Source organism: Myodes glareolus, chromosome 22 (genome assembly GCF_982192425.1).
Source record: "Myodes glareolus chromosome 22, mMyoGla1.1, whole genome shotgun sequence".
Lineage (NCBI taxonomy): Eukaryota > Metazoa > Chordata > Mammalia > Rodentia > Cricetidae > Myodes > Myodes glareolus.
In genome coordinates, this window is record NC_142047.1 from 39,925,064 (window position 1) to 39,938,049 (window position 12,986).

At 49.6% G+C, this 12,986-nt stretch overlaps 1 protein-coding gene across 1 annotated transcript in view; it reads right to left on the bottom strand.

Annotated features, from left to right (window-relative positions):
- Positions 1-12,986, bottom strand: part of Zfhx3 (zinc finger homeobox 3) — a 243,177-nt gene that overhangs the window by 91,939 nt on the left and 138,252 nt on the right. Inside the window, 1 exon segment of the mRNA XM_048437325.3 lies at positions 9,835-10,066. Within this exon segment, the coding sequence (XP_048293282.3) occupies positions 9,835-10,066 (232 nt within the window).

Here is a 12,986-nt window from a genome sequence, read left to right on the forward strand (position 1 = left end):
CTCCAGAGCCTCCAGGACTGACAGAGAGCACCCAGCCAGTGCAAAATGCAATGATGCTAAAACTGTTATCTCATAGGGACCAGAATACCCCCAGGGGTGGCCGGCTGTCCCCTTGGGGGACCAGGAAACAGGCTTGAGAGGGCACCATCAGGACAGCTGGAAGCAGATTCACGGTAAGACGGGCTTGGAGAACTGAGACCTGACCTGCTGCTTAGCGCTTTCAGTTTGGTTTCATCCCCTCCAAATCAGTCTCTCTGCTGCTCTGATGCCAACAGTGGAAAGGGGGATGCCAGGGTCCATACTGAGGATGGTGTGCTGATAATGGAAAGCTGGGCAAGGGTTGGCAGGGCCCCCAGCGCCATTGGGGGGGGGTGCTCCCTTGGCTTCTGTAGCCACCTTTGCACTCCACGCTGCCGCCACGCCCACAGTGGCAACACAAAAGCATGAGAATAAGAGTCCCATGGTGCAAACTGAACTGTGTTCTTCCCATACGCCTAGGCTCAGGTCCTAAAAGGAATCTTCCCCCAAAGTGTCCGAGTTACATGAGGTCTCCAGGATGGGCTAACCTGATCTGCCTGATGTTCTTATGAGAAGAGGGTTAGAGGACTGGGGAGAGAGCTCATGAGGGAAGAGCCCGCAACGCTCTGGCAGAGGACCTCAGTTCAGTTCCCACTGCTCGAACCAGGCAGCTCACAACCGCTTATCTCTAGCTCTAGGGGACCTGGTGTCTTTTTCAGGTGTCTATAGGCAACAGGCATCCATGAGGTATACAGATACACGTGAGGGCACTCACACATACACATCCATGAGGTATACATATACAGGCAGGGGCACTCACACATATACATAAAATAAACACAAACACATCTTCAAAAAAGAAAGAAAGAAAGAAAGAAAGGAAGGAAGGAAGGAAGGAAGGAAGGAAGGAAGGAAGGAAGGAAGGAAGGAAGGAAGGAAGGAAGAAAGAGGGACCAAACTCTGGTACACCTGAGAGATGCCCACACGAGGAGAATAAGGTAAGGGAGAATGAGAGACAGCTGCCACCATGTCCAAGCCAAGGAAACGACCCTAGGAGGGACCAAACTGTATGAGAATTTTGGAGAAAGCTTGGGAGTACAACATCAGACAAGCCTTTCTGAGAAAACTGTATGCTGCCCAGCTTCTAATATTCTAATTAGAACTGAGGTCAACAGTCTTTTTTTAAAAGGAATAAATAGCTCTTTTTTTAGTAAAATATACACAAAAGGTCTCAAGATGGCCATGAGATAGAAAACTATAAAAAGCCCTCAAACATCCCTTCCAAAAAAAAAAAAAAAAACCCTTATCCTTATAGAGTCCCTTTCAAAATCCCTCCAAATTGTGTGCAAATGGGAAAAGATGTAAGATGTAAAGGAGGAAAAACCAAAATTAAGTCTCTTCCAGGTATGTGGTTCCCTCCATTCTGAGAAAGAAAGCAGAGAGTCGGGGAGGCAAGAAAGACAGAATCCAATCAGCCTGGTGGACAGCAGGTGGCTAGTAGGTCCCATCAACTGAAAACACCAGCCAAACGGAGTGACGGAGAACACAATGCGCACATCCCCTGGCTCTGCTGGGAGCCCGAGAGTTTGCAGTGAGGAAGCCAGTGCCATGGGCACAGCACTCCGGAGGGCTTCTGTCCTGAGCCTGTGCCGAAACAGCAGCGATCCACACCCCACCGTGGAACACTGGCAACGCCACACAGGTAAAAGATACATTTAGATTTTGTTATTTACAATTGAGTGATACTTCAGGACACAAAGAGGCGCTTTGCTCTCCAGGACCAGGACACCAGCAGACAGGGAAGTAGAGGCAGTGCTTACACTGATTTCAACGTCACGAAACTTTGCAATACTCATCTATGTGTGCTAGGGGAGGGGGAGATCATTTGGATTTGGACTCTAATTCTTATGATCAGGTCATGGTTTGAAGGGTTCCTTAACATCTGCACATGAAGGAAAGGCCTCTGTGCTATTTCCCTGAGCAGAGAAAGACCTGCACTCCGTTTCTCCACTGGCCCCGCCAAGGCTGGGAACGAGTTTCGGATGGGATGTAAGTAGCCCCCAAAACGGACACTCTGGACCTCTCCCCTAGGATGCAAACTTCTATTTCTCTTTAAAAAGACATCAGAGTAACAAAGGTGTGAACTGCAGAGGCTGGAAGGAGGGTCAGTACAGGGGTGACCTGGATGCACGCCGGAGCAGTTGAGGAAGGCCACCGCTTCCCTTGGCAGCAGAAGCCAACATCACTGAAGGTCCCTTCCATTGAAATCCAAGGTCAGAACTCCCAGCTCTCAATCTAGTAAAGTAAAACAAACAAACAAACAAACAAAAACCAACAAAACAAAACCAAAAACCTCTTCATCTTCACCTCAGGGACAAGTTTCAAATTTTCAAGTTCCCTAGATAGCCCTTTTCCAAAGCCACGAGAGATCTCAAGATAAAGTTTCATTAAAGTAATGCTTAGCACAAAACAACATCCTATGGGTTCTGTTACGGGTGCCTATGTCTAAGCTACGAACACTCACCTGGGTCACCAGAATGTTTGGCTAATTAACAGCAGTCTTCAACAAAGACACAGTGCTGTGCCTCTCAGAGTGGGCCCACGGGTGGGCATCAGGACACACAAGAGTATGCCCTTCAAGAGGATGGCACAGACGGTGTGATGAAGACCCAGCCAGGGACAGGCTAAGCGGTGATCCGGGGTGAAATGAGGCGCTAACACAAAAGCCCGATGAGCCCATGAAATATAAAGAGAGGAGTGAATATGTTCGATAGTAGGAAAGGATGAATGGCTGAGAAGGGCTGAACGGATTAGAACTTTTGCAACCAAGACTCCTGAAGCCAAGCCAAGTTCTGCAGAGAGAGGGGCCCTGGTGCCGGAGCACAGACAGGGCACGGGTCAGGTGAGGCAGGAAGCTGTGGACTCTGGACCCACCACCCAGGTGACCTTCCTGCTGATGTCATGCTCTCTCCAGAGGGACCCTTCCAGGCCGGGAATCGGTGACAGCACTCAGGCAGCCCCCTGCCCATGTCCACCTTCCAACAGATCAGGACATTAGCATATTTTGCAGAGAGCCTGCAGAAAAGTTTAATTGCCCCTAATTACCTAGTTCAAGAAGGTTCCTGGATAAATGGCTCTCAGAGTTCTGGCCTGGTCTTGACGTAATTTCCCTGACTCCCGCTTCATTATAGCCCCACCTTACAGACAAGAGCCTCTCCAAGGTGCCTTTCCAGCAGACACCGGCACCCGGGGCCACCACTACACAAGGCTCTTGTGTAAAGAGTCCGTGCTTCAGCTGTCACGGAGCTGGGGTTGTGCGTTGAGTGTGCATGTGCCTGCATGTGTGTGGGGCGACGGTGGGGGCTGGGGACGCCAGCATATACTCGGAGGAAGGACTGACACAAGGAATATGTAATCAGAAGCCATCACAATTACAGATGTAAATGAGCAGGCAATTGGCACTGACCTTTGTAGATTGTTAGAGGACTAATTAAGGCAAATCAAGAACTCGGTTCCAACAGAAAAACAAGGCCACATACACCCTGAGAACTACTCATGGCCCCAAGAGGTGGATGCAGAATACACCAGAATCAGATGGGAACCAAACCACGGAATGCTTTGTGCCCGCGACAGAAAGCTAAGTCCAGGAACAAAAGCCAGTGGAGATGCTCTTGCCATGCTGTGAAGTGATTTGGCTGGGAATCTCAATGGACATCACCAGCCTGAGCTCCTGCCATGGGCATAATGCTGTTTGGTGCCACATAAACAGATCCTTCCCAGGAAACTGTCAGCGACACCAAGTAATAAACTCTACTTAAACATGGGCCATTTGGAAAGGCACAAGGAAAAGGTTTCTTTGAAAACAGTGAGCTATATTTATACTTGATCCTGGGAGCCCAGATCTGCTCTGCAGACTCTGTTTCTGTTGATGCGCAGTGCCGACGGTCCCCTTGCAAAACCCCTTTCTAAACACACCTCAAAATTTACAATCTTTGTTCGAAAACCGCACTCAAAATAGAAGTCCTGTGGGTGCCATTCCTCCAGATACTAGGACCTGCAGCCACCCAAATCTGTTTGCCCCTTTACATTTGACATCTTGACTTCGGTACACTTTGGCCCTAGGCTTTCCCGAGCCCTGTCAACAAAGACCCAGCAAAAAGGAAACGAGAAAGCAGAGGCTTCATAAAAACAGAGCTTCAGATATGAAGAGCTGGCTACAATGCCTTTTAGCACTGTGAGAAAAATTATACTGAAATTGCATGCAATTTAGTTATTTTTGCAAAAGCAAAAAAAGACGCACTTCATGTTTAGAGGGCGGCCTCCTGCTGATTTGGAAAACAGAGCCAAATGAGAACGCTGGACTCAGTGTCTTGTTCTCTGAAGTCACAAGAGACTCCAAACACACTCACTGGGACTTGGCTTAAAGACAAGAGTCACTAAGAAGCCAAAGAGAGCTTCAGTAAAGACCGCCACAAAAACACTGCATCACCTAACAAGCTGCATTCACCTCCCCGACCCCAGAAAGTCACTACCCTGAAAGACTTCAGCTGCGCTCCCCAACTCAACAAAAAACACATAAGTCACCCTTTGATAATCTGATTAAATTATAAGTGCATAAAGCTTGGAGATCTCTGTGTATATGAAAGAAAAGGTAGCTGAGGCAAGAGCGATGAGAGAGGAGCCAGTAGGAGGAGGAGGGGAGACAAAAAAGAAAAGGCAACAGCAGAAACATAAAGGGCTTCATAGTCTCAGGAGTTAGGTCACTGACAAAATAAAATCAACCACAGCTTTACCTAGGAGCCAGAGGTACCTTTTTAATAAGCAAAGCAGGCATGGAATCCTTCGAATGACACACCCACATGAGCTTTTCTAGGGCTTTTGGTCAGCCAAGGCAAGGCAGATAGCTGGTGCCAGCCACTGAGAGCTCATGATAACAGCTCCTGCCTCCAGACAGGGGGGGAAAGGACAAGACCAAAGCCCGGCCAAGTCAAGAGACTGACTACTTGGCCTTTGAGGGAGAAAAAAACAAACAAACAAAAAACTAAAACAAAAACACTCAAACTGACACTGGCTACTCCAGGTAGAAATTAAGAACTACAATTTCTAAGGGAACAGGACATGGCTGTGCCTAGTAGGGGTTGCAGGGTCAGAGATCAAATTCAGGACCTTGTGCATGTAACACTGAGTTATATTTCAACATGTATGCATGGGTGACATGGGTGAGCATGTGCCCTGTGATCTGGAGGGAGAGGGAGGGGAGAGGAAGAGAAAGAAAGTGAGAGAGTGTGAGTTTTCATTTCGGAGTGAGGTTAGAAAGAAGAATGTAGCACACACAGGACCTGGAGCCAGGTGGGCTACTCACCTGTAGCCCCAGAACTCAGAAGTGAATGGGAGGAAGGCTAAGTGTCCATGACTAGCCGTGGCAACCTAGCAAGGCTAAGGCCAGCCTGGGCTATGCTAGACTTGTCTCTGCATGATGGTGTAACATATAATCCCAGTACTCAGGAGGCAGAGGCAGTAGGACTGATGTAAGTTCAAGGTCAGCCTTGTCTATACACTGAATTCTAGGCCAATCAGGGTTTCACAGGGAGAGACCAGATCAGAAAACTGACTAAAAACCCAACAGGACTGGGCCTGCTTGTGGACCTAAGGTTAAGGCACCAAAGAGAAGCAGAACCGCCTGAGAAGCGGTCGCCTGTCAACCTGTGCCCTGTGCAGGATCAGCGTGATGCAACTCTGGCTCTGAGACCTCTTGCGGGCTATGCAGCCATCACAATAGATAGTGTCGATCTCAACTATGACCAGAAGGGCTGCAAAGGATGAAGAAAAATCTTCATCTCTTCATCCTTTCTAGCATGTCTACTCCTTCTTGAACCAACAGGTTCTGACCAGCTGCCGGGTGAGCCAGACAGGAAGACTTGGAAGGCGTATCATCTCTGGGGAGGAAGTCGGCCCTGCAGACGCTGTCAGTGAGGAAGACTCCCAACCACTGTAGCAGGAGCCTGAGATGAGAACGTGAGGGCCTGACAAAGGACAGGAGACGACTGCTCTGCAGGACATGGACCACAGGAGAGAAGACAGGCGTAAGAACGACAGAGTCGAACCAGATCCCGGGATACCAGCGTCACAACCTCCAGGCAGCTGGACCAGCTAATGACCACCTGGCTCGCGGCTGGGGTAGGCAGGGACCTGAAAGGGGCTCACAGGCTTCCTAGTGCTTCGTGTGGCAGGTGAAGGACACTTCTTGCTGGAGGGTCACGTCCTGGTCTTTCTCTTAATGAGGACAGGACGGGAAGTGCTGACAAAGTCCGTGTTTACAGAACTGAAGCTGACAATCTGAAATACCTCAGTGCCATCAGGCCTCGGGACGGCCCTTTCTTGAAGACATTCTTTCGAGTTTTTAAGAGCGCGTCCCTGGGGGTGGGGGTGGGGGAAGAGGCAGGCTATGTTTCAAGATGTGTTCTCTCTCCTACGAGGATTTCTAAAACAGAACCGTGTTCCTGTCAATGTCAGTGCATTACCTAATAATTTGTCCCTTTGTCGTCAGCGGAGGATGAACTTCACGGGAGCCCGTGTGTGGGAGGAAGCGGGTGGGGCGTGGGCGTGCGCGTGTGCGTGTGTGTGCTGGAGCAGCAGCATGACTGGAGGCCAAAGACAACACCAAAGGATTTTGAAACTCAGAAAGGAAGTCCATCGCCCAGACACAAGCTGCTCACAGACTTGGGGTTGGGGAGGCTAGCACACATATGAAAGGAAGTGCCGAAGGTGGCGTGGAAGAAAGTCATTCCAGCGTGGACAGCTGAGAGGAGAGTACTACACTAGCAAGCAGGGGGCAGTCTGCCCCATTCCACAGACCTGAGTAAGATGGCGGCTGGATGTGATTTATCACTAATAAAAAGGGAATTCTGAGTGGAAAGAGAGAACTGCAGGGTGAAAGAGACCTTGAAGCGAAGGTTGGTACACCGAAGGAAGTCCTGTGAAATGACAGCACAGTGCATCATGGGAAGGGTGACAGAGAAGGACCGCACAGAGGCTAGGACAAAATGGTGTGACCGGGATCCCACAGCCAGGACACATAATGATCTCAGGCCTTCAGGACAAGGGAGTGTCTACAAGTGCCTGTTCTCGCTGTTGCTCCCCAGAGTACACACCCACAGCGTGATGGGGTCAGACAAGATCAAACAGTTAAAACTTCAACCTTGAGAGCAGCTACCTGGAAACACCTGGGAAGAGACAGCCTTCCCAGGCCTGCAAGGGACAGACATTATCCCAGCCCCTGCTAATAGCACATCCCTGAACTGCCCACTGTGGCAGGAGATGCTTTTTCATAGAGATGGGAAACCTCAACTATCCCAGCATGAGAAAACCCCCTAAACGGAGGTCTGTGAGTGTGTCCTGTCATTCGGGAATGGCAGTTCTGTTTTCAAAGAGAAGACAGCCAAGGAGCCATCGGACGATCCCAACGGAGCTGACGACGAGCCTGGGGCTTTGGGGGAGCTTAGTGGGATGGCTCCAAGAGGAAATGAAGCTGACGGAGAAAACTGAGCGCGGAGCACTTGGAGATTAGGAAATGTCTGCTCTGGCAGCGCTAGGTAAGCCATGAATTAATCATGACTACCTAGAAAAGCAGGGAAAACAAAAAGTTGTACAAGAAGGTAAATGAAATTATAAAACTCTACAAGGCTCAGCTGTGATTAATATTTATAGAGTTATAATAATGAAAATACTGAATATTAATATCACCCCCAATTATTATTTCATCCTAATAGAAGGGCGAGGGAGGAAAGGAGGGGGCCTGTAGGGGGATGGGAGCACAATGAGAAGGAGCTGGGGTGAGGGGTGGTGTCCATTGATCTGTGTGTACAAAGTGTCATCCACCTGCGGCAGTGTAAGCACACACGGGGGAATATGAGGGGCGCTATCTATCTGTGGTATATCGGGGTGGGGAGATACATACGGGGAGAATCTGTTGTTGTTTCTGGGGCATGTGGATGGGGGTATGTGCGAATACAGCATGTGTGTTATGACTGTGTTTGAGTGCATATGTTGTATGTTAGAGCATGTGTTAGAGCAGTTAGAACATGCAACACATGCTTGTCTGCGTGAGGTCTGGGTAAGCTTGTGTGCGGATGCACAGATGAGCAGGCAGGAATGGGGTGGGAGCTACAGAGCAACGCACTGGGGAGTCTTGCAGCTCAGAACGCCAGACAGTGTTCAAAATTCAAAATTCATCAAGAAATAGTAGACGCATGCTGAGAAATAGAGATACGTAAAAAAGATCAACATCTAAACGTTGAACCACTCATCCAGCCTGGTGAATGGAATGGGGGAGGGGTGTGCCTTTTTTTCCCCCCCTAAGGTTTATGTAACTTTCCACTTCTGAAAACTATTCAAATGCCTACTTGATTTACAGCATCAAAATCAACACTCCACAAAGCTGAACGGCTGAGAAGCTGCTGCAGGAGATGAAGGATGAGCGGCCTCAAAGCTCACATGTGGTCACTTCATCATAGAAAGTGGAGAACAAAGACAGACAAAACATCAACAAAAAAACCAAACAAGTGAGTTCCACGAAACACTGAGTCCAAGAGGTGGTACCACTGAGACATCCAAGAAACTGCTGGAATATATATGCCCATACCAGCGGGCCGAGTGAGGAGCAGGGGCACCCTGAGGAGCAAAGCACCAAGAACCATTGACAAGGGTCAAGAGAAGCATCTTCCTCCTCTCGCCTAGAGAAAAACAACCTGGAAGTCAAAGAAAGGGAGCTTCCCGAGGGAGTGGGCAATACTTCAAACTCCACAGAAAAGAACACTGACAAGCAGGAGGACCCCAGAAGGCCCTGGGCTCCCCACACAGTCTGGTTTAGTAACAAGAGTGAACAGGTGATAACATGTTGGGAACACACTAGAGATGAGCTACAAAGATTTTTTTTTTCTTTCAAAAATCATTAGGATTTCATTAGAGAGTAAGACTGAGAAAGGCTTCATTTGATCGGTTTCTTCCTTTGCTTTTGAGGCAGGGTCTCACCGTGTAGCCAAGGATGGCCTAGAACTTGTGAAGTTGCTGCCTCAGCCTTCCAGGTGCCGGGGTTACAAGCCTGTACCACCAGGCTTGTCTTGTTTGACTGTTTGGAAAGAAGCACGTGACTATCTTGTACTACCACGTTAAGAGACGGGACTGAAAGGCTAAGTCTGCTTTTTAAAAAGGAGTTCGTTCTACCAAATGAGGTCCTGTTAGGAATGAGAGCTACACAGGGGGGAGAGAGAGACAGAGTCTCCAGAGGTGAGATGCGGGAAGCCGAGAAACACCGCAAACCGCACAGGGCCACAATCTACAAGAAGCAGGAAGCCCAGAGGCCTGGACCAGCAGGCCAGCATGAGTCACGCTCAGATACAGCCATAACGGGTGTTAGTTTTCATGTTCTCCGCAGCTCAGTTCTGAAGCCCTGACTTAGGGGCCACAACACTGGTCCTAGTAGTTGGCAAGACACACGGGTAGCGCTTGCCAGGCCAGTGTGCAGCAGCAACAGAATCCGGAGTACATGCGAGAGGAGCTCAGGGGTTGGTGTGGAAGGCTTGCCACGGGCCTGCTGCTGGACAAGACGTCTGCAACTTCCCTGTGGTTGAACACAGGCCTAGCGACAGGCAGTCCTTGAGAAAAAGGCACCAATCCATCCTCCTCCCACCCAGAACACAACGGTAGGCTGAGGTACCGACACCAGACACAGGGAGCAGCCACGCTGGGGAGGCTCTCTCAGAAGCCCACCAAGGCGCCTCCCCCGCCCCCCACGCCCCGTACACTGCCGTGTCTCACCTGGGTCAGTGGAGGGGCACCTGCGGATGGTGAAGATCTGGCCCAGGTCTTCGTCCTCCTCCGGAAGGCCCTTCTGCAGCCGCTGCAGCTTGCGCAGACTCTCGCTGCGCTGATGCTTCATGGAGCGCACGTGCTGGATGAGGTTGAGCTTGGCCTTGGTGGAGTAGTTGCACAGGACGCAGTGGTAATAGCAGCTCTCCCCCTCCACGCCACTCTCGTGCTGCTGCAGGTGCTGCGGGGACAGAGGAGAGGGACACTCCCTTGGTCAGGTACTCAAGGCACACGGTGGCACAAGCCACTCCTGTAGTGGCCACAGTGAGAAGTGTGTCAGCTAGGGACCGTGGTAGGGCGCGTGATGGCTGTTGTTAGGCTCCTTGCACTGACTGTTTTCATTTTCCCCAGCGCCCTCTTCTCTGGAAGCGCTCCGAGGGGTAAATGGCATGCGGAGGTATATATACACCTGTCTCTCCCACGTGGCCATCCCCTCCTGGGCAACTGTCCACGAGCCCTGGTAATGGTGCTCACCCACTTTTCTCAGCTCCACGCAATTATAAAAGGTTCGCCCTGTCACACTGCAGCATGCACTGCTCCGTTTAGAGCAGAGGTGGGCAAACTGTGGCCTGAGAGCAAACCCGACCCACTGTCTGTTCTCATCAATAAAGTTTTATTAGTGCACAGCTAGGGCCACTGACAGACGACAGTCTATAGACCTTTTTGAAGCCTCAGAGTTGAACAGTAGTGACACAGATGAATGACCTGCAAAGACTAAAATATTATGATCTGGACCTTTACAGATAAAGCCTCCTCCCCGCCCCGCCCAACCTCCTTGTTTTAGTGACAGCTCATGGTCAATCTGCCAGCAAAGTCCCCTCTATCACTCACACAGAAACAAAACACAGGTCTGGGAAGTTCCCTAATAAAAACACTCATGAGTTTTTTGTTGTTGGTGGTGGTGGTGTTGAGGTTTTGTGTGTGGGGGGGGGGGTGTTTAAAATGACGGAGCTGAGGATGCACCCCAGTTGGTAGGTGGGTGCTTGCCCAGCATGTATGAAGCTGTGAGATCAGAATTTAAGAGTACACAGCTATAATTTCAGCGCGGGAGGTAGGGGTAGGAGGGCCAGAAGTTCAAGGTCAACCTTGGCTACACAGTGGGTATGGGGTTAAAGTAGGTTACATAAGGTTATCTGAAAAAAAAATTTAATTAAAATTTTTCTAGCTGGGCATGGTGGTACATACCTATAATCCTAGTGCCTGGTGGTTGAAAAACAGAAAGATCATTCGTTCAAGGCCAGCCTAGTGCAAACAGTAAGCTCAGGCCTCAAAACTAAAATAAAACCAGAGGAGCGGTATGATAAGGTCATCTAGTTCAGCACTGGTCAGTTTCACTGGTCCCAGTGATGCTTTGTTTGGCAGACACCACATCAGTTCCAGAACATGGAAGCCCAAGAGCCAACAGGAAGCAGAACACAGGCAGCTTAAAGCGTGGGTACAAGAACAGCAGGTACCATGGAAACATTCCAGAGGCCAGACTTCTGCACCTGTGAGACTTAACGGTCATCCAAGAGCAAAAGTCACCAAGTTCTTCGACACCTTGTGAGAAAGGGGTGGCTATTAACAGGGATTTGATTTGCTCTTTGCATAAAAAAGACATCTCTCATCGTCCAAAGTCCCCATTCACTGTACATGAAGCAGGACAAACAGTCCAGAGAGGTCAAATGGCTGACCCAAGTAACTCAGCTACAGGCAAAGAAACAGCTAGAGCCCATCTTGTCCCCTCTACACTGTACAGTTAGGATCACCGTGGATGAAGAAGTACAGATGATTTAAAGGCCTCACATGCTCATGTGATTGGGGGCCCTTCCTCTTGCTCCACCTTCCCACATTCAACTCTAGTCACCAGAGCCTGGCCGGAGGAGCTTGAACAAGCATCCAGCAAATGTCTTGGGATGGCTCTGTGGCAGAAGTCTCCCTTCTGACTCCAGAGGGCTTGTGCAATGTCCATGCCTTGACAGCAGTTTCTGACCTTGTAGGGACGCCTTCCTGTCCAGCTAGTAAGGCAAGGCACAGCAAAGCCAGAGCCCTCAGAACACCATATGCTTCCCGAGACTGCAAATGATAGAATGGCCCTACAAGCACCAGCACATCCTATCCCATGACACCGTCCTGACACTCACACGCTCGCATCTTACGTCCACCAAGAGGATGAGGGAAATCAAAAAGGTTTGCACACAACCAGAAGGAGAAATAGGAATAGACCAGCGAGGTACTATGGCAAATTCACTAGAGAGGTTGGTGGCCCTCCACCACAAGAACTAACTGAGGCTCTGCAAAGAACCTGTGCCAACCTGCTGGAGCAAATGCAGAGGGTTTCACAGGCACCAACCAAGTTGAGAACAGGTCCACGGTTCGACCCCCGGCCCATTCTCAAAAAAAAATGGGAAAGTCAACTCTTTCCAATGCAGCACTTGGAATAAAGTGAAGCCCCTGCAAGTAACAGCTGCCCAGAGCAACTCCACAGCCAGGAGCCAGAAGAACCTGCATGAGAAGCGCAGAAGTACAGCTGACCATAAAAATCTTCTGCAGATAAACTGTTGTGTGGGTTTTTTCCCCATTGTTTATCTTCAGGGTATACAACAAGACAATGTTTAGTGGGGTCCACACCCTGAGGAGGAGGAAGATCTGGAGAGGTCATTCTCCCCAGCTTCTTCTCTGGGCCTTGCAAAAGCTAAATCTCCCAGGGGGATGGATCTTCCCGGGAATGAGGGTGTGGCTTGGGAGTGGGAGCAGGGAACACAGAAACTGCTCTCCTGGGTCAGAGACTAACCAAATAACACTTGTTAAAGAGACCCTGAAAACTGAGGGACTAAAAGCTAAGAGAGAAAACAGCCAGGGTCCAGAGTGCCCCATTCCACAAGAGGTCTTGATGGCATCGCCAACTAGCAAGATTTGTAAAAGTCCCAACTCCTAAACCCCCATGGTTTCCCCATGGAAGAGGACTTCCTTCCAGTAATGCATTGAGCTTGAAGCAAAGCACCTAAACATAGAGGTGAGGGTGCTATTCTAGACGGCTGGGACTTCTAGTCTCTGAGTCAGAAGAGAAAACTAAGACCTAGAAAGAGTTGGACAGGAAATGAGAGGTCGAATTGTCTTTT